Source organism: Arachis hypogaea, chromosome 6, assembly GCF_003086295.3.
Source record: "Arachis hypogaea cultivar Tifrunner chromosome 6, arahy.Tifrunner.gnm2.J5K5, whole genome shotgun sequence".
Taxonomy (NCBI): Eukaryota; Viridiplantae; Streptophyta; class Magnoliopsida; order Fabales; family Fabaceae; genus Arachis; species Arachis hypogaea.
The window spans coordinates 93,899,387-93,922,880 of NC_092041.1; the positions used below are offsets into that span (position 1 = coordinate 93,899,387).

Sequence of the window (23,494 nt, forward strand, 5' to 3'; positions counted from 1 at the left end):
TTAACCATTCAACTGAGGGTCTTCTCTAGTGAATATGAAATACAAATATTCTCCAAGCAGATTCACATGGAGAGATATACCGACAATCATAATACATTTTTACTTCATCTATGATTGAATTAGAATTGGAAAGCATTGAACTTGAATAAAAAGAAGTTGTGACTCGATCACTTCCCTTGTTAACATACTTAAAAATATACTTTATCGATCATGATTGATTGCACCATTCAACATTGATATGAGCACCATACTTCATCAATAAAAACTTATTATGTGGCACAACATACCGATTATCAAATAAATACCTGAAACCTCAATGGTATGACCATCATTTCGACGTCTATAAAGTGGATATCCATTTTTATTGATGGTGGTAAACTTTACAAATATTTTAGGAAAATGTCGAGTGCAAACACCATTCTCCATGTAAGGTGAATTTTTGTTTGCAATTCCATAGGGTCCCTGCATCATGAAAGCCATAATTTCTTAATAGTATTTTGGATCTAGATTCTGATATGAAATTTCTGCTAAGATAATGTTGTCTATGCTCTCAGGACTAGGAAATTTATGCTCTTGTGCAAGAAATAGTAATATATGTGCAAGTGGTAATCTACGCTTTTGGAACTCAATAGTATATATAACTGCAATAATAGATATGCATTAAGTATAATTGTATTATAATGGATTGAAATAGTTAATATTTTCCTACAAAAGCAGGTTTGGAGTATTACCTGTCCTTGATGTACCAAAAATTCTATTCTTTTGGATATCTTTGATGAGTACATCCAATTTCGCCTTGAATAATCTACAAACCATGTCTGGTCTATCTTCAGATTTTGAGTTATTTTTCTTACAATAACGCTTCAATTCTTCCCAAGGGGGATTGCAAGTTACTGTTATAAATAAATCTAGATAACCAATTGAACTACAAATTGCCATTGCATCTTGGTAGTTCTGAATCATATATCGTGGTCCCCCTATGAATGTTGTAGGTAAAATAATGCGCTTGCTTAGTGATGATGCCTCAGTTTCACCGTTCAGAATTGCATCTTTTCTACCTTTATAGAGTTTAGCTATGAATTGTCTTTGCTTTGAGTATTCATATTTAAGTCTAGCCACTTCAACCATTGAGAATGCATAAACTAAAACCTGTTAAAAAGGTCATCGAGAATACAACAAAAGACCTTCACAACTTGATCTATGCTGGATTCTTAATGCAAAAAAATCCCTCATGCTAACGTAGGAGATTTCCTGTGTAGAATTTTTCAGCAATTTGTTTAAAAGGATGGTTTTTCTCCAACTGTCTTCACCATAAGAAAATAGTAAAGGATATTGTAATCACAAATATGATGGGTTGAGTTTTGAAATTCGTTGAAGTTGCCTAGATTTTGTTTCAATAATAATAATATCTCTTTCTTTTGTATTTGAATTAAAATCTCCAACAACTAAACCTGCAACCTCATCAACAGATGGTAGATTATATCTCCTTCCATATTTATCCCTTTTTCCAATAAGCTGTATATGAACATTAGTTTGTGGATTAGTTCTGATTACATCGCGTATCATCCGAAAACTTTTTGCAAAAACGTTATATTGATCCAGCATTTCTATAATATCAAATATGATCTCCGAATTTCATTGGTTAGTTTTGTTGTCAAAATTGTCAAAAAGAAAATTTTGTTGTGTATAAATTATGTTCACTATCAAAGAAAGCTTAATAAATAGAGGCAAGATTAAATTAATACTAAATTAATACCAAGAATTGAACTGTGATTTTTTTTATCTCATTTTGTGTATCATAGATGTAAAGTTCTGTAAATTTTGTTGAACTTTCCTCTTTTGATAATAAGCTTCCCATTAAATGATAATTTTGATATTGTAATATAAATGTAGGAAGACCCCTACTATGGTTAATACATGTATCTATTTTGCTACCAAATCAAATAAAAGCAAACATACTATTGTATGTGCGGGTATTTTTTTAGAAGTGAGTAGCCTTTGCATCACGACAAAAAATTTGATCGTTCAGTATTTGAGGCACCTCCTATAGTCTAGGTAATTCAACTTGACCCTGACGATAACTTAAAGTGAAAGTTGGATTTCTTGCATTATAGTTTTTGTTGATTCGTTCTTGATACCAAAACTCTCCACAATGTCGGCATTTGAAATTCGGATCTCCAAGGTCTAGATAAACTGTGGTATGAAAAATGTAGTGAGGATGAAATTGTATAGGGTATTGTGAGAAAAGCGAAAATAATTCATAACTATTAACTGTGTGGCATTGATTCTGTGTCATTATGAATGTGGCTGCTCATCTAGTTCTCTTGTAATGTAATATTATGATTTTTTTAGTAAGGCAGAAGGTACCAAGTTAACTATTTGTATGTGTGAAGTGTGAACCCAAACAAAGTAGAAAAAACTCCTCACTTTTTGATTTAATTCAATTTAAACATGACATGGAATATGAGAACTACTTAAACAACATAATGCTACCTTGATGCTCTTTTTTGTCTAATTCATTTTGTCTCAATGTTGTAATGTTGTAGATTGGGGCTTGATAAATGACTCATTCCATGATCTATTAAAAAAAATAAGATAGTTATTGTTTGTAAGCCAACTTGTAATAGAGATATGATTGTTGTCAAATATCTATCATTCTTTATTTTTGTTTTTGGTTTCTCAATGAATTAACTAAACTTAGAATATTCAAATGATATGTACTCTTGAATGGATAGTTCATCTAAAGAAAATATGAGCTGAGGTATTTTTAGTTTCCTCAGTTATGCCAATTTTAGCAAGTGGGTAAAAACTGAGTAGTTTAAAAGGCTTCAGTTTAGATAATTTTAAAGGCCTATTTTTATAGTAATAGAGAAATAGCATGTATTATGCTGAGTTATGGATTAGTGGTATTTTTTATTAATATGTTTTTTTTAATTCCCAATTGCAAATCAGAGGCTCAAATTTGGCTGGCATGAAAAAATCGAGCGTTCGATTTTTGACAAAAAGTAAATTTAAATTTATGAGAAAACAAAATTGAACCTTCAATTTGTGCAGTGTCTTTTTTTTAATTTTAAAGGGAAAACAAATCAGTAGGTAGATTTTCTGAAAAGAAAAATAAAAAATTTCAGAAAACCCAAATCTAAAAGTAGGTTTTGTGAAAAAGAATTTTAGAAATTCAGAAAATCGAAATAGGAAGGTCCGATTTATGGTTTCCTAAATTTGACCATCTGATTTATTTGTTGCTGTCTTTCACACCTAGCTCCAATATAAATGAGAAACGCCATTCCATCTCTAATATGAAAGTTAAAATGTCGATTTTCAACTTATCGTAATACCTACAGAAGTCATTACAAAATGATAGACATGGAATGAATTATTTTCAATAATTTTTATTTGTTTTTGCCTTATTAGGTATTTTTACAATGTCTTTTATGATTTTTTTTTTGCAGCTGATAAGTTTAACTATTCAAATAATACAATTTTTAAACCAACATGACATACCATCTAAAGAAATCATTTATGAAAATAAGTAAGATATAAATAAGAATTTAAGAAGTAATTAATATTCTAACCTAGTTGAAGCCCAGGTCTTTCATTATTGAATTCAAATGGTGGATCAAATGTGATATTCAATACTTGTGTTCGATTACTGCAAAAACCTTTTGTCCGTTGATCGATTGAAGCTTGTTGTCATTGTTGGTCAGATTTTCTACAGTTGAATGGTTACAAAGAGCTTCTACTAAACCTTAAAAAAAATGAAATCCATCTTGTAATATTCATTTAGTCTTGCAACTATGCAATTTCAAAATGTGGCTTCTAATGTACCTTGTATGGTCAGATTAATATTCTATTTATAGTTAGTAATACTTGGTTGAGATTCAAATTCTACTTCACCGAGTTTATTGCCTGGTCTGGTTAGCTGGCGATCTTTGATATGCAAAATCAAAAATTCATTACAATGTCAGAAGATCTATAGTAATCAATCTCTGGGCCAGGTTTATTTAAAAAATTGTAATAATGTGCTGTTTATAATTATGGTTAAATATTAGCTACAAAAATTTGTGAATTTAGAGTCCTCATGGATATTTTTATCTACCCTAAATTCCTTTGAATTTGAAATTTACATAGATGTCTTTTTTTTCTACCTTCATGCATAGTGTGGAGTTTCAGTTTGTTTAATAGTTAGTCTTACTTTTAGTCTTATTGCAAGGTGGTGTACGCACATCAGATGGAAAACTAAATACCAAACAAAATTTAATGAATTTAAACATATTAATTATATGTATATATACATGTGTAGGGACACAATTGAAGGACATATATATAGATGTATAGTTTATAGTTTCTACAATGAAGAGTGCTTTTACCTGATTGCATATCAGACACATCTTTTCTAATCAGTGATGGATCTATTTTCTAATTTTTTATGAGTGTTTTGCTGTTGTATTCTCCAAGCAACCATCACACAGATTTTATGCATTTGCTGTAAAATGAAAAACATAATTAGTGTTTAATTAATAAAAGAAACAGATTTGATGAAAAAGTTTTTTAGTAGATGAATGATATAAATGTTTAAGAAGCATAAATTGTGGTACATATGAAGTTCTACCCATGTTTTGTTGCTGCATAAGTTTATTTTTCTTGGCAGCTAACCTAAGATGTCTGGCTCATCGTGCTTTCTTCATAATTTCTGAACTCACTGCATGGAATTAAGTTTCAGTAAAGAGCTGAAGGTAACAAATAAAAGTTAATAAATAAAATACATTAATTACTCCACCCTAAATCAAAGAAAACTTCCATCTAAAATAATTGATTCTTAGGCTGCTAAAGCACACGGCAAAAAAGTAGTCCTAATTATATTTCTACTTTTTTAAGTGAAGCATAAAATTTATATCCAGTCTAACATATAAGAGTTTAAATGTAAAGGAGATGAGATGAGCAATTCCAATTACTTAAATTAGGACATGTTTTGTTAAGTTTATTACAGAGATTAAGCATAGAATAATTGATCTGTTTGTTGGACACCTAATCACTTTGAAACTAAACACAACATAATACTATTCATGTTTGGTGGGTTTCGTATTTAAAAATAATCAAAGATTATGTTGATTTCTTGAATTTAGCTATGTCATTAGTGCCTAATTTTAATAGTATAATCAGTTGTGATCAATATCATTTGTCCCCAATCCAATTGCGTTGCAGTTTTCAACTCAAAAGCATTTGAGAGAAAGATCTTAGGATAAAAAGAAGAAGAAGAAAAAGGATAGATAGATTCTCGATAGATAAACCTAATGCCAGAGCTCCATGTCTTAGGCCTTCAAATTATAAATAGTTAGGAAGAAGATATAATTGTAAATTATTAACCACTTGTTAATAAATGTTTTTCAAAGTTAAAATACTATCTCAACATAAAAACTACAAAATTGTTAATGAAAGCATTTTTTAGTAGCCTACATATATCATTATTTAAAAAGTTTGATCCTTTTTACTTCATCGATATAGTAAAGGTGTTGAAATTAATACTCAAATCAATCTTGGCTATTTTTCTTTGAGCTACTCTTTATTTAATTAAAGTGAATTACTTGTTTATGTACCCTAAATGTCAATGTCATGGCTAGCTATTTTATTTTGCTAATCAAATTCTACCTTATACTGTGTACTTAAAAACTTAAACATAGTCTTGTTATTTATCTTCTATATCTGCTATTATAAAGTATAAATAATTGATTACAAAATAATTTTTGCTTGACAGACTGAAAAGCTAAATTTTTGATATTTTTCATGTGTTATTTATAGTATTTATAAACAGGGGACAAACAATGAATTTTTGTTCAGATGCAATTGTAAGAATTGCTTATTTAATGTAATGATTCATCTTACTTTTCTGTCACTAGACCCATTATGTGAACCTGTAGCTGGAGATTGCAATAGATTCATTCAATTATAATCATTTGTAGTTTCTAAATGACTGAAGTGGGTTTGAGTGCAACTTGCAAACCAAGAGATATATCGTAATAAGAAATTAATTTATTTTAACAGTACATTAAATATGAATTATCACAGAGTTACCTTTCATGGTAGTGTCATGTTTTTTGAATGTTCTAAAAATTCTGCAATATTGGTTTGGTTATTGATAGAATGCTTCTTGTGAAAAAAAATGATGGTAAAATTTGGGAAAAAAATATCATTGTCTTATTTGAAGAAGGGGATTTAGAATGTTCTTGTAACTGAAAGGTTAATGAAATAATTTGATTTCTATTTGAGTTGGAGTTACTTTATAATAGTTGGTGATAGTGGTAAAATTTTGGTCATAACATAAAACCCTATAAGTTAATAAATAATTAATTGATAAATTTATTATGAGCCAAGTGGATTAGAAAATTAAATTTTATAATTTAGAAAAGTAAAAATACTTAAAATACGAATTTTAACACTAATTTTAAAAGTTTTGGACCAAAATTGGGCCAATGAGATAAACCAGTTGGACCGAACCCATATTGGGCCCAAGGTCCAATATAAACTCAAACTTGAGCATTTCAGCCACAATTACCCTCCCCATTTGTGAATCACGCTGCAATAGAGGAAAGGAGGTGAAACCCTTGGGTACTATTCACTCCAACGTTCAATCATCCATAACTTTCAATCCGGAGCTCTGATCACCAAGGTATGATTTTGGTTTCTCATAATTATTATATAATGTTGCGTAAAAATTTAGGTTAGTGGCTCTAAGATAGATTGGAATTGTATGTATTGATTGATTGAATGTGTGTGTGTGTGTGTGTGTGTAATGTGTGGTGGATTTGATTTGGAGGTTAAAATTGAGTATGTGTAGGAAGTTGATAATGATGATGATGTGATATGAGTTGTGATGATGGTTGGTGATGTTGTGGTGCATAATGAGTATAATTATGAGTATAAGAAATCTTGGGCCGGAGGCCAAGACCAGTAAGTCCGAGTAAGTATGGTAAATTGAGATTGGTATGGTTGGTGTTGAATATATATTATATGTTGGGTTTGATAGAGAAGTGATTGGAATGGATGCAATTATTATATATATGTATGTGATGAAAATGATGTTGAATTTGTGATGAAGCAATTGTATTTTGAGTGAATTGATTGATAAGTAGTAGACTAGTGTTTGGTGAATTGTGAGTATGCTTGAGATGGTTTTGGTTAGGAAATTTGTATATCGTATGCACACTATGATGCGTATGCACACGATGGGAAATTTGTCTGGTGTGTGCGTACGCACGTCTGATGCATACGCACAATGTCCTATTTTGCACAAAAACCCTGTTTTTAGTTGTTTAACCTTCTCGAAAAGCTTGTAAACTTCCGTAACCCCTATTTAAGGTCCGATAGTTAGTTTTTAGGCCTTGGAAAGAGTGCAAAGACATTGAGAGAGCTCAATTGACATTGAAGGAAATTGAGGAGTGAATAATTGAATTAATGTTATGTGGAATTGTGATTGGATGAGTATATGGGGTTGTGATTTTGTTTTTGATCTTGAATATGCTTGATTTGGTGTATGTTAAAGAGAAGTTTGATGAGACTGATTGAATGTAATTATAATGATAATGATTATGACTGAAAAATGTGACAGAAACTATATCCCATGAGTGTGGCGGACACTATATCCCAAGAGCAGTGTGTTGGGTATTATATCCCTGATATATGGTGACTTTGACTATGATGAGATGGATTGAGGAATGATTAGGTTAAATTGCAATTATGTATGTGAGATTGGTTGCGTATAATCTGTTTTGCTTTTGTTGCATCATTTTCTCTCTATTTGTAAAGTGTGTCAGACACTATATCTCATGAGTGTGACGAACACTATATCCCAAGAGTGTGGGAGAACTTTACCCTAAAAAGTACGGACACTATATCCCATGCGTATGGCGGGCACTATATCCCAAGAGTGTAGATGCATGTCAGAGAGACGATATCTGGGTTAGCTACCGGATGTGTTAGGTTTTGGCAATATAATTGATACGTAAGCTCATGGGCAGTAGGATAGGCATGCATCATGTGCATTTGTATGATTTGTTTGAGTATGTATTTGTTTTTATTTGCCTAACTGCTTTCCTATGATTAACTGCTATATGATCATTTTGTTGTAACTACTATCTATACCTGTGTTTTCCTTGTCTGTTTTGTTTGTGTTTGTATTTGATAGATCCATCATGGTGGTGTTATGAGGGTTGTTCTATCCGGTGATTAGGAGGATTTGAAAGAAGTAGAAGGTGCATAGTTAGATTAGAACTAGAATTCCTCAGATAGATTACCGAGATTTTTGGTTTAGAAATGAAATTTAAGCTTGATCTGAGTGTTGGAGTTTTAAGAATGCCTCTAACTTTCCCAGGACCTTATATATTATTCATGTGGGCACTTTTACCATATTGAAAACCTCCGATTCTCATCTCATACATGTTGTTTTTCAGATGCAGGATGTAATGCGCCTCGCTGACTATATTGGATTTGCTTTCTTGGAAGCGAAGAATTTTCTTTTGGGACTTATTTTCTATTTCAGTTTATGTATTTAGTTCTCCACTTTTGTACCTTATGTTGTATCCTTCTTAGAGGATTATTTTGGAGAAGCAGGACCTTACCGTTGTATAAATTTTGTTGGGCTATATATATATATATATATATATATATATATATGTCTTTTACTTTCCTGTATAAGCTTTTAGTCTTATCGTTTTCCCTGAGCGATAAATCTTTGGTTTATTTTTATCGTACTCTTTTCTTTCAAAGCTCCTAGCTAAATTATCCTTGTTTTATATATATATATATATATATATATATATATATATATATATATATATATATATTATTTTTTAGAGGTTGTAGCGCCTCACCATCTTTGCTTTATGACTTAAGCGTAAAGTTCTGTGTGGTAGGGTATTACACATAAAGCAAGACATTAGTTATAATACATACTTCTTATGGTGCAAAGATTTTTCTACTAAACCTCAAATTTAGATAATTGTAATTGACATCAAAATATATTGTACAATTTGGAAGACTTTTATGTATGAATAACGTATATATAAGAGAAAGTATATATATAAGAGAAAGTATGAGGAGCCAATGTATATAGTGTACAATGTGTACAATGGGGATTAAATTGAAATTTAAATTAAATTATAGTCAATTAATTAATTTTAAAGTCTCTAATTTAAAATTTGAAATAAATTAGGATTGCCATCAGATATATATCCACAAAACCCATCATATGAAAGAAATCTATTCTCCCTGTTTAGTACCCAATCCCTCTCCCTAAAACCCTAATCCATCTCCGTCAAACCCTCAACGTCATGCCGCCCTACTCCTAACAACCCGACCGCCACAACCACCGCCATTGACGCAGGAGGGGGCGCGAAAGGCAGCAACATGCCGTCACACCGCCGTGTCATCGCTTCTTCTCTACCCAACCCTCCCATCGGCGATGCCCACTCCCTCACCAGCAGCACACATCGCCGCCGAACGTCTTCAACCCATCTCCCTTCTCCCGCGCCCATACCTGTCCGTGTTGTGCCGCCGCCCGCCACAGTTGCCACGAACCCAGCAGCACCATCACCACCAAGCAAGCCTCATTTTATAGGCTTTAATTTTTAAATGGCACTGACACAGTAACATGCATCTTCCTCTGCAACCTCATTTGACTACAACAGGTTAGTGATAGCTACGGTTTTAATTTTTAAATTGATGTTCATGCGATGTAATAGATTTCAAGAAATAGTTACGTTGATTAAAAGATGTTCTGTGATTTGGTTGGATTATTGAATTTTTCTTCATCTTGCGAAATATTTTTTTTTGAATTGCTGGACTAAATTGGAAGAAAACATGTGGCTTTTGATGTTAATGTAATATATTAGGCTTCAAGAAATAGTTATTTTAGTTAAAAGATGTATTGTGATTTGGTTGAATTATTGGATTTTTTTATCTCGCGAGTATATTTTATTTTTGAAATACTGCACTCAATTGGAAAAAATCATGTGGTTGTTGCTAATTTGTATAGTTTCTATTTCTTTTCACTACTATATGCTTCTCCATTTCGATTAGTTAACCAAGGATTTCGGTAATATGTATCAATGCAAAATTACTTTACTTGTTGGGAATAAGACGGTTGTTTAGTTTGCAATATTTATAGATAGTTCGTTCTCATCGATGAATGGATGTTTGTTTTTGTTTTCGTAATTGGTCATTTGCTTGATTGTGTATGTGATATGTGAATTAATTAAATAATTGGTTGAAAATTATTTTGGTTGTGCTTGAATGAAGCTAATTAAATTTGGCCCAATAGTGATTTGAATGAGATGTGTTTTCATTGGTTGAATTAGTTTATTCCCTCCTTTCTTATAAATCATTTTTTTCAAAAAGGGTTCAATTTTGATGAGTTGCTAGAGTTCTCTTTTTTTTTTCTCAATTCTACATGTTTTTCGAGTTAGTTTGGGAGTGGTTTTAAAAATAAAAGGAAAAGTACAACCCTGTTCGGTATTTGTTGAAGTGATATTGCTTGTGAATCTAGAACTCAGGGAGTATGCACGCATGCCGATTGTGATTATATTTTGCTTTGTTGAACCAATGGATCTTTGTTCTTCTTTTACAATACTTTATATGGCGAATGCAATATTACGTTACTTGCTTGGAAGAAGATGAATGTTTAGTTCACTATGTAGGGATGGTTGGTTCCTTTAATAAATGGATGTTTGAAAAGGGACAACTCCGCATGGCATTTGTTGATTTGAATAGAATTGCTGGCTTTGGCGTTCAAATACTCTGCATGCTTATTTTGTTACATGCTGTGGATTTGATTTAGTTGAGTCATGCTTGAATAGAAACTGGGATTGATTTGTGTCATTTTAAACCAGGTGCACGGGCGATATTTTGGTCAATGAGCTAGTTGTTACAAAAACAACAAGAATGATGTTCAATTTATCTTGTATGTGGACTTTGATTAAACAGTTAGCATAGACTTAGTTTAATTGTTGTTGACTTGACATAATTGTCTTTTACTTGATTTGCTGTATTCTGCATGCACATGCTCTGCATGTTTCTTTTGTTATGTGGTTTAGATTAGATTTAGTTTAATTTTGCTTGAATTGAAGTTGAATTTTTGTTAAGCCATTTAATCATGGTGTCCGAGTGGTATTTTGGTCAATTTGTTAGTTGTTTATTATCAATTAAAGTGGATGTTCATTTTACGATATATGCGGATGATGCTTTCATATGAAAACTAGATGTTTATTTGGGTTATATCATTGGTCTTTTGCTTGATTTGCTGGATTCTACATGTACATGTGCTGCATGTTTCTTTTGTTATGTGATTTGGATTAGATTTAATTTAATTGTTCTTGAATTGAAGTTGGATTTGAGTTAAGTCATTTAAACATAGTGCGCATGAGGTATTTTAGTCAATTTGTTAGTTATTTCTTATTAACTAAAGAGAATGTTTATTTTACTATGTATGCAGATGGTTCATTCATATGAAAAGTGAATGTATATTTGGGTTATACCATTTCTCTTTTTGCTTGATTTGATGAAAAGGCCATCTTCATTTTAGGAAGGTTTTCATCCAATAATTAGATCATATGTTGCAAATATTTTTATCCAGGGAAGTTTTCATTAATAATATTGTATGTGTTTTAAAAGAAAAAGCATCTGATCTTGATGGTATTAAATTAGTTACATTGACTCGTTATTCAGAAGAAGAAGTAGAAGTGAACAATTGCGGGTACTGTTGTGTATTTAAGGAAGATTTGAAACATTTAAACCCAAAGAAGATGTATAGTGCCAACTCTTCAACTCACAATCAGAAGCACAAGCTTTTGGAAATTCAAGATGAACAATAGCTCGCAATATTTATATCCATGAATTAATTAAAATTTTGTTTTCAACTGATAATAGATGGTTATTTTTTCTGCTTGATAAGTATGTCATGATTGAAAGATATTCTACCAACACATTCAACCAGGTTCATAAAATGAATAAGCAACCACATGTTAGTTCTCATCAAGTCTCACAAACAAAAGCTCAAGACTCCAACTGGTGAATCAGCTCAACTTGCATTTTGCATTAGAGAAAAAAATCCCTGTACATAGACACAATAAACTGGTTGGTCAGTTTAATATGGATTCAAATGTTTACTGTCTTAGACAACATAGATGGTTATTTTTGCGCCTGGTGAGTATGTCATGATTGAAATACCAACACATTCAACCAAGTTTAGAAAATGAATAAGCAATCACTTATTAGTTCTCATCAAGTCTTATGAACAAAACTTCAATACTCCAACGGGTGAATTAGCTCAACAAGCATTTTGCATTAGAAAAAAAAAATTCCTGTATATAGATATAATAAATTGGATGGTCAGTTTTATATGAAATTGGATGGTTACTTTCTTAGACAAAATAGATGGTTATTTTTTATGCCTAGTAAGTATGTCCTGATTGAAAGATATTCTAACACATTTAGCCAAGTGCTTAAAATGAATGAGCAACCACATGTTAGTCCTCATCAAGTCTTATAAACAAAACATCAAGACTCCAATTGGTGAATTAGTTCAACAAATATTTTGCATTGGAAAAATAAAATTCCTATATATAGACATAATATATTGGATGGTTATTTAAATATGGAATCGGATGGTCACTTTCTTAGACAAAATAGATGGTTATTTTTTATGCCTGGTAAGGAAGTCATGATTGAAAGATATTCTACCAATACATTCAGCCAAGTTCAAAAAATGAATGAGTAACCACATGTTTCTCCTCATCAATTCCCAAAAACAAAACCTCAAGACTTCAACCAGTAAATAAGTTCAATAAGCAATTATATTGTAATAAATAAACTTAAATATGCTACTTTTTTCTCCTATAGACATTTTTAACATGTATGTGGTAATCTTTCGGCCTGTTGTCTCAGCGTTCTCGTCCTGGGTGCTGTGAATGGTGAAGTCACTTCCTTAGGCTTGTTTCGTGATATGTTGCGGCATCCAGGTTCATCTTTGTCTTCCAAAATCGAAATCACCTGATCAATCACCTTATCATCTCAATTCAATAAGCATCACAATATCAATAAGTGCACAATATGTCATAATCGACTAGCAACACTAGTTATCCACTACAAACACCAACAAGACTCCTAAATTGGCGTGATTCATGACAAAATTACGAGTTCATTAAAGAATCTAAGAAAGACATACACAAACACTAGCTTACTTAGAGCTTTAAAATGACACAAAAAACCAATATGCCCAATTACTATTAACAACTATAGAGAAAAAACCATGTTTCTAAAAATCTAACAAAATACAAAAAAAAAGATCACTTGAGATCAAAACAACCATCCGGATACATTTTAAAGTAACCATCTGTCTTATGTACACTAATTAAATCAGCTCAAATAGGGACACATCAAGATAACCACAAGCGCACAAATCGTTGTAGTCGCCCATCAGCACTTGTAGGCTGCTACAAACACCTACAAAATTACTTAAATTATGTGGTTCATAAAAGAATTACCGAGTTCTCAAATGAAAGTAATAATATAAAAATACATAATTAAACTAAATAAAGGTTTCAAATGGACTCAAAGACCAATCTGGAACCTATTGTTTAGAAAAAAAAAACAAATGAAAATAACGCTGAACAAAAAAACAAATATGAACTATTAAGTCATGAAAGAATGAAAAAAGTAAATAATACTCAAACCGACACAACCATATAAATGACATACAAGCATATGAAAATCATGATTTTAATCAAATAAAATAAACACAAGCCATTTGCTTCTACAAGCAATACAAGTACGTTAATTTATTAGATGAATTATCACAAACTACCATAAATGCCATACACTTAACTTGATAAGAATTAGAAAAATAAAAATTAATTAAAGGTGATTATAAAGCATTACAATGAGTAACTATTCCTAACCATGATTCAAACAAAATCTTACCTAACAAAATCTATATGATTCAAACAAGCCAAGAAAAATAAAAACAAACACAAATCAATTGCTTGAAAATCAGGACCACTGTCCTTACTAATTTGAGCATGAACAAAATTTTCCGCGCTAAAGAAAACACCAACGCATCCATCAAGAGCATCAACTTGAACAATACGTTCTCAAACAATTTGAATTCCTACCATGATGTTCTAATTTAGAAAAATAACTTGATCAAACCCAGCTGTAAATTCTACACATGAACATCGAGTTACAAGCAAATTAAAATTCATCAGGTAAGCATATTCATTAACCAACCTTATCAGTAGTGAAAGATGGTGCCGTTGCAGCACATAGGGCCGAGCTATTCGCCGTTAACCTGAAGGATGAGATGGAGGCAGAACGGGACCACAAGGATGATTGCTGCCGTGGGAGAGAGGGTCGAGCCACTCACCAGAGCGCGCGACCGAAACGACGATGGTGGGTCTTGAACTGTGACCCCGACGAATGAAATGGAGACCCGCGATGGGAAGAAGGCTAGCGTGAGGGAGGAGAGGCGTGTTTCGCAGGCTGAAATGCGCATGCAAGAGAGGCCGGTTGACTGAGGCGAAATCTACACTCTGATGGGGCTGGATGTTCGATTGAGAATGGGGTGGATCAGTGGCTGAAAGGTGATGAGGGAGACGCGGTGTCAGTCGGCGGTGCTGCGGTGGGATGGTTATCGGAGCTCGTGAAGGAGGGGGTGAGAGGTGTGCCGTCGTTCACAAAGAAGGAATTGGGTAAAATTTGAAATAAAGATTGGATGGTTAGAATTAAAGTAAAACTAAAGGATTTTATTACACTAGGGTAAAAAGTGGGTCCATTTTCAATTTTAACTTAAATTGGGCCAAATAAACAGCCCATTGTACATATTATATAGATACCTCATTGGCTCTCTAGCAGAATTTTATATATAAACATAAATTTTTGTCTACATAACTATTTACTGTGATGGTATTTAAGTGATGAATTGTAAAGTCTATAAATTGTTCATGATAACAATAAATGCTACCCATGAATTATGTTGATAGCAAGAAAATATTGAATGCAACAGGAACATGAATATTACCATTATATAACTCAATTAATGGTTGTCAATTCCTGAAAGAAGTTTTTTCTATCCTTTCTATCGTTGAAGATTTTTCTCCCCTGATTGGTGGTAAGATGGTAGGAGAATTTTCTATATGTGACATAAATTAAAAAAATAAAAATACAAAGTATCAATAAAACTACTTACTTGAATGTGTAATTTTGAGAAACAATTAAGGAAAAAAATAAGAAGGGTAGTATGGGGTGGAACCTTGTTGCAGAGCATAGTTTAATCTCCTCTTCTTTTGAGCTAGAATGTGATATCTATGTTGTCTTGCTTGCTTCCTATCATTTGGTTTCATATTACAAAATCGATTTAGAGTAAATATTTATACTGAAATAGGTGTATGATATTGCTACTAAGCTACTTCTTTCATGTATTTATTTCTAAGCCCCACTGTGAAGAAGGAAGGAATAGAACGTTTAGTTTTATTTAGACTAATAACAACCAAGTCCATGAGCCAATAGCAAATTCACTGTCCACTTAAAATTAAGTAACTCAAATTTTGTATTTTATATTTTCTTGAAAAGAGTAGTTAAAAAATAAAAATATACTTGTAGATATGTGAACTATTATTCCTTGGCAACTTCACCCCAACACTGTATCAAAAGCAAATAAGTTACTGTGACATCAAATTACTAATTCATTTGGCGAAATTTCAAGTGATTTTTGTTTAAGATATTTTAATGGAAAATGGAATAAATAGAATATGACTTGTTTACTTTGTTTATATTATTTGGAAAGAAAATTTTGGTGATGCATCAATACAGTATAAAGCCACTCAAATTGCTGACATAATGGTTTCATCACAAACTGTAGCTTTATATCATGAGTATGGTATCTTGTTAATTAAGTGTAAAATTTGAATTAAAAAATGAATGCCCTATTTTTTATAAAAATTATTTCTTAGTTACATAAGATTAGTGAAATTGAAATGGTTTTACCAAGTTGCCCATTCTAATTTGATCAAATTTAAAAAAAAAGTAGTATCGTTGAATCCTTTCAAAACCATATTCATGTTTGCATGCAACTAAGCAAGATAATATAGGATTAATTGGCCTTACTATACACATGATTTTATCCATATAATTAAATATATATTTATTACTGCAACATAAAATAACAACAAATTAAATAGGATAATTCTACAAATAAAGTAACTAAACTGAAAAAATTTCTATGAAATATTCATGGATGAGATTTGTAACACCCTACCATACAGAGTCTTATGCTTAAGTCATAATTCAGAGATGGCAAGGTATTACGACCTCTAAAAATAAAAATTTAGTACGTATAGTAGTATGAATAATTGATTATAACTAGGAGCCTTTGTAGAAAAAGGGGTAAACAAAAACCGCAACCTTAAAGCGCAACACTCCGATCGATAACGTGACGAACAAGGATAACCAACGCGAGATTATATATATATATATATAAAGGAGCGTCAAAAACAGGAATATCAAGACTCAAGATCCGGCTGCGAAGATAACCGATCCGAGCATAACAATATATACATATGATATAGTAAGGAAAACCCCAAAGGAAACCCAAAGGGACACAAACTTAAAACCTATTCTCCAAAATTCTCCCATAAGAGGAGTCATCACAGTTTGTATTATTTAATGGAGATAAAAGTATCTAAGCAAAACATATAAACCAAAACATAGCCCCGGGAACAAAGGATCTTCGCAAATCAAGAAGTCTCCAGCATGCCTCAGCGGGAAACCTCACGTCCTGCATCTGAAAACCACAAAATCTGCATGGGTGAGAACCAAAGGTCCCCAGCATGGTAACAGCTTCCACATATATAATACATAATAATGGAGGAAAGCCAAAGGCAATCCTAGAACTCCCTCCAAATAATATCAAAGCTTATAAACAAGCTAAACCATAAAGGGCATCTGACTAAAGATACTTCTGTCTAACTAATACTTCCCTTTCCAATTCCTTCAGACCTCCCAACCACCAGTAGGAGTATAAAGTAGCAAACACAGTTATATCAAACAAAGAATATGCAAATAGGAACAGTTAAGGCATTTAGACAATTAGCAAGTAATATGCAGTCAAATAGGCAATCTCAAACAATTCATATAGTATGCATATGATGAATGCCTGTCCCTAGTGGCTGATGATATCATCTGTCGGTTATAGAGCCAACCCGACAAGTCCTGGTAGCTAACCATTGGACTGTCCCTCTGTCATGCATCCCCAACTCGAGTTATACTCGTCATAAACTTGATCATAATCATGATCTATATCCATCACCCTCACTGGTGAATATTTACGGGGGCGAGCTCATCCGGGTCTTTCACAGTGCCCGGCCACACTTATGACATAGGGTCAGAAGAGCTTCGAGTCTCAACCTGGAGCACGTGGTGGCTAGTCACTGCTACTACCCAGGGAAACTCTTATCTCCGATAGTGGAAGTGCAAATCACAATTATCAATAATTCAGCATAAACATGCATGAATTCTCATCCATGGATCAACATCCATATCAGCCATCCGGCTCACGGTTCAATCCAGAACCGGCCAATAGTCATATCATACACAGCCATTCCGGCTCACGGTTAAATCCATAACCAGCCAATATTCATAGCATACACAGCTATTCCGGCTCACGGTTCAATCCAGAACCAGCCAATTCATAAACAATTACGGCCCTTCGGCCAATGGCATAACAAGCACTTCCACCACCATCCTCCACATCTCACATAATCATCAATGATCTTCATTGATTATTCATTTTCCTTGCTTCACTCGCAAGTTACCACATCCACTAGCTCCTTCTCTCATAGCTAGGCATATCATAATGATTTAAGATATAAGTGGTGAGATCGGAGGCTTAGAAGTATGAAGTTTGGCTTTTAAAACTCAAAAATCAACTTTGGGATGAAAACAGGTCCGCGCGTACGCGCACTCCACGCGCACGCGTGGATGGCCTCAAAAACTTCATCGACGCGCAAGCGTCATGCACGCTAACGCGTGGATTAAAAACTTGCCAAACGACGCGCACGCGTCAACCACGCGTACGCGTAGGCGTCCTCGTGCCCCAGGCACAACACTGGCACAGTTCTGGCATAACTCTCTGGAAAATGGCTGGGCATTGGGTGCAGCACCATCGGCGCGCCCGCGCACATCACGCTCACGCGTGGATGGCATTTTCGGGAAGAACGGCGCGCACGCGCCAAGTGCGCCCACGCGCAAGAGGTCATTCTGCTAAAAATTTTCTAAGTTAAAAGCTGCAAAATTCACCAATTTAAACCCCAATCTTCCAACGGACATAACTTTCTCATTTTAAATCGTTTTTCACCCGTTCTTCGAACGGTACGGACATCCCGGATCTAATTTCATTTATAAATAGATTTGGCACAAAACAGAGATCCGTAGTCCAAGTTATGTCCCACCAAAGTATGCCCAAAAACCATGTTTTTCATAAAAACCACAAAGTGCCATTTTCAAACAAGCCATTTCCAACTCTTTTCATAATCAATCAAAACATGCCATTTTCATCCCTTTTCTTTGAAATCAATCAAAATACATCAATTTCAACATCAAGCCTCCTCAACTCACACATTGAGACTTTACCACATATTACAAAACCACTATCTCATCATTCTAACCCACTTCACCCAAGTGGCTCAAACTCAAGTATATTGACATATCATATATTCTTACTCATGCCAATTCTCAACAACACTAATTCCAATAAATCATCATTGTATACAATCAATATCATACTCACCATCAACATGGTCCAACCCACAATTCAACCATAACCAATCATCAAGCATATATCACAACATGCATATTTCTCATACATCATACCATCAAGGCATCATTAATCATCATCACATATATGACCACATCATATATCTCAATCATTCAACAACATCAACATTTCAATGCCTATCTTAGGGCCTCTAGCCTAAGTATTTCCTACCACATTACATATTAGATACGGGAAACCGAAACCATACCTTAGCCGATTTTCCCAAGCTCACCCGGAGCACTTCCAAACCACTTATCCACAAGCTCTCAAGGCCTCAATACCTCCAAGAACAGATTTTTCACCACCAAGCCCTTTCCAAACTTTTCAAAATCACCAATCAAGCTCCAATATCCACACATACACAACCTAAGCCACAACCATCATACCCATACACAACATCTCAAAACCCAAACATCATAAAACAACAAAATACACTAGGGTTGAGAATCTTACCACATCCAAGGTCCAAGGAGACAAGATTAACCTTCTCCTTCAAGAGAGTTGGGTCCTATAACATCAAAGAACCCAAAATCTCAACATTTTTGCTCATAAAACTCGAAAACAAAGCTGGAATTTCGAAGAGCAAAACGTGGCTTACCTCAAGATTAATTGTATGGGTTTTGTAGAGCTCTCCGCAGTGAACGCGTGGCCGCAAACGGGGCGGCAATCGGAGCTCTAGATCAAAAGTTATGGTAGTTTGAAGATCAACCAAGGGAGAGAACTTGAGAGAGTGTTCTTCCTCCCTTTCTCTCTAATTTCAACTTGTGTGTGTAACAAATGAGGAGAGAGAGTGCTGAAAACTAGGGTTTTGGTTAAGTTATGTTGGGCCAAGGGCCCACTCTGGGTCCAATTGGCCTGGTTTGGCCCGTTCGGTCCAATCTTGGTCCGAATTCTATAAAATTGGTACCAAAATTCTCGTCTCAATCTCCTCTATCACATTTAGCCATAAAAATCACATTTTGGGCTTTCTAGAATAAATTCTCATTTATGGGTTAATTAGCCGTTAATTAACCGGGTTTTACATTCTACCCACCTAATTGGGAGTTTTGCCCACAAAATTCAAATGCAATTACCTGAGAATAAATGCGGATAGTCCTTTCGCATCTCCGACTCAAGTTCCCAAGTGTGTTCCTCAACACCGCCTCGACTCCAAGCCACTTTGACTAATGAAACCTCTTTTCCACGCAGCCGTTTGATACTAGTATCATCAATTCTGACTGGAGCCACTGGAAGCATCAAATCTTCCCTTAACTGAACCGACTCAGGTTCCAACACATGGCTAGCATCAGGAGTGTACTTCCGAAGCTGCGACACGTGAAACACATCGTGCAGATTCGAAAGATGAGGTGGTAGAGCCATCCGATACGCCACCGGCCCAATCCTCTCCAGGATCTGAAATGGACCAATGTATCGAGGATTCAACTTTTTTACCTTAATCGCCCTACCTACTCCCGTGGTCGGAGTAACCTTAAGGAAAACATGATCCCCTTCCTCAAATTCTAAGGGCTTTCGCCTCTGATCGGCGTAACTCTTTTGACGACTCTGCGCCGTAAGCATCCTATCACGGATTTTCTTGACTTGTTCAGTAGTCTCAGCTATCATTTCCGGCCCCAACAAGCTTTTCTCTCCAGCTTCATACCAACATAGTGGAGATTGACATTTCCTCCCATACAAGGCCTCATACGGAGCCATTCCGATGCTCGCATGATAACTATTATTGTATGCAAACTCCACCAATGGCATATACCGATCCCAACTCGCCGGTTGGTCCAAAACACAAGCTCTCAACATATCCTCTAGTGTTTGGATTGTCCTCTCAGATTGACCATCTGTTTGAGGATGGTAAGCCGTGCTCAAGCTTAATCGGGTTCCAAAAGCTTTCTGAAATGCACCCCAAAACCTTAAAGTGAAACGAGGATCTCTATCAGAGATTATAGTAGCAGGTACACCATGAAGTCTCACAATCTCCTTTATGTATAACCGTGCTAGCTCCTCAAGGGTGTAAGCCATACGAATGGGTAAAAAGTGAGCTGACTTCGTCAGTCGGTCCACAATCACCCAAATAGCATCAAAACCAGCCCTAGTCCTTGGCAATCCCGACACAAAGTCCATTGCAATACTTTCCCACTTCCATTGTGGAATCTCTAAAGGTTGCAACATCCCGGAAGGTCTTTGATGTTCAATCTTTACCTTTTGACAAGTTAAGCACTTTGAAACATATTCCGCCACATCATTCTTCATACCCGGCCACCAAAACATTGCCTTTAAATCATGGTACATCTTAGTACTTCCCGGGTGAATGGAGAATCCGCTTTTGTGTGCCTCCTTTAAAATATCTTGTCTCAAAGTGCCAACATCCGGCACAATGATTCTACCTTTGAATCTCCATAACCCATCTTTTTCTTCTGACACTCTCCACTGTTTTCCTTGCTCAATAGCCGGTAACACCTTCCATAACGCTTCATCATTTTGATGAGCCTTTAGGAGTTCGGACTTAAAATCACTTGAGATCTCTAATCGGCTCAAACACAAAGTTCCGGATACTTCTCGAGCACCAATTTTCAGACTCTCAAATCCCTTGAGCAACTTCTCCTCTTGAAGCATCATCCAAGCCGCATATAGCGACTTCCGACTTAACGCATCCGCCACTACGTTCGCCTTTCCCGGATGGTAATTCAACTCAAAGTCGTAGTCCTTTAACAATTCCATCCACCTTCTCTGCCTCATATTGAGCTCTTTCTGATCAAAGAGATACTTCAAGCTCTTATGATCAGAGAAAACTTGGAACTTAACCCCATAGAGGTAATGCCTCCACACCTTCAAGGCAAACACAACCGCAGCAAGTTCTAAATCATGCGTAGGGTAACTAACTTCATGAGGTCTCAACTGTCGTGAGGCATACGCCACCACATTATGATGCTGCATCAGCACGCATCCTAGTCCCTTCAATGAGGCATCACAATACACCTCAAATGGCTCATTCGGCTTGGGTAACACTAACACAGGTGCAGTGGTCAACTTCTTCTTCAATGTCTGAAAGCTCTCCTCGCACTCAGGAGTCCAAACAAACGGAGTGTCTTTGCGGGTTAACTTTGTCATTGGCAAAGCTATCTGTGAAAAGCCCTTGATAAACCTTCGGTAATAGCCAGCTAAACCCAGAAAACTCCTTATCTCCGTTACGGTGGCTGGTTGCTTCCAATCCATCACAGCCTCTACCTTAGTTGGATCTACAGCTATTCCCTTCTTACTCACCACGTGACCCAAAAACTTCACCTCGCTCTTCCAAAACTCACACTTAGACAGTTTTGCATAGAGTTTCTTCTCCTTTAGAATCTGCAACACGGTCCTCAAGTGTTCCGCATGCTCTTCTTCAGTCTTGGAATAAATCAGTATGTCATCAATGAAGACAACAACGAATTTATCCAAAAACGGACGGAAAACTCTATTCATGTAATCCATAAACACTGCAGGAGCGTTCGTCAACCCGAAAGACATTACAGTGTACTCGTAATGACCATAACGAGTCCTGAAGCGGTCTTAGGGATATCCTCACCCCTCACCCTTATCTGGTGATAACCGGATCGCAAATCGATCTTGGAGAAAACTCCGGCTCCTTGTAATTGATCCATGAGATCATCAATTCTCGGCAATGGGTACTTATTCTTTATTGTAACCTTGTTCAGCTGCCTGTAATCCACACAGAGCCGCATACTCCCATCCTTCTTCTTTACCAGTAATACTGGAGCACCCCACGGAGATACACTTGGTCGTATAAAATTCTTTCCCAACAAATCCTCTAACTGAGACTTTAGCTCGTTCATCTCTAACGGTGACATCCTATAAGGAACACTTGAGATTGGTCCCGCCCCGGGCACCAATTCAATAGCAAACTCAACCTCTCCGTTAGGTGGAAACTCATCAATATCATCAGGAAATACTTCCGGAAACTCACACACAACCGGAATCTGCTCCAACCTTTGATCATCACCCGAAACACCCGCGGCTAACAACAGGATACCCTGACATTCGGTTCCGGAACAGTTCACCCTCATCAAATTCAAGTAATAATTATTCACCACGACCGACCCTTCAGTATTTTCCGGCATAAAGTACACCGACTTTGTAGAACAATCTAGCAGAACATGGTTCTTAGATAACCAGTCCAATCCCAAGATAAGATCAAGACCAGTCATCGGCAAGCAGATTAAATTATGAATAAAATCACGCTGCTTGAACCTAAAGGAAACTTCCGGGCATCCTAGCCTAGTTACCATGGCTTCGTGGGTAGCATTGTACACTCTTAGATCATAACCTAAAGTTACAATCTTCAATCCTAACTCATGGGCTTTCTCAAATGCAATGAATGAATGCGATGCTCCCGAATCAAATAAAGCATTTAAAGTTTGTCCAGCCATTTCACAGTTACCTCGAATAAGTGTCTCAAATCCCTCAGCTCCTACAGCTGAAGTGGTGAACACCCGACCAGTCTGTTGTGCCTTTCCAGCACCTTGTTTCTGCTTCTCAGGACAATTTACAGCTTTATGCCCTGCCCTTCCACAAGTGTAGCACAAACCCCATCCGGCCTTGCATGGTGCTCCCGGATGGTGACTCCCACATCTAGTACAAGCTTGATCATTC

General features: G+C 35.2%; 1 protein-coding gene across 1 annotated transcript; it reads right to left on the minus strand.

Moving 5' to 3' along the window:
- Positions 1–486: 486 nt before the first annotated feature.
- On the minus strand, positions 487–1,605 carry LOC140173716 (uncharacterized). The gene is made up of 3 exons (XM_072198249.1): positions 1,459–1,605; positions 732–1,149; positions 487–641 (listed from the first exon to the last, which is right to left on the minus strand). Exons 1-3 carry the CDS (start codon positions 1,603–1,605, stop codon positions 487–489), a joined length of 720 nt encoding a protein of 239 aa, XP_072054350.1.
- Between the last annotated feature and the right edge of the window lie 21,889 nt (positions 1,606–23,494).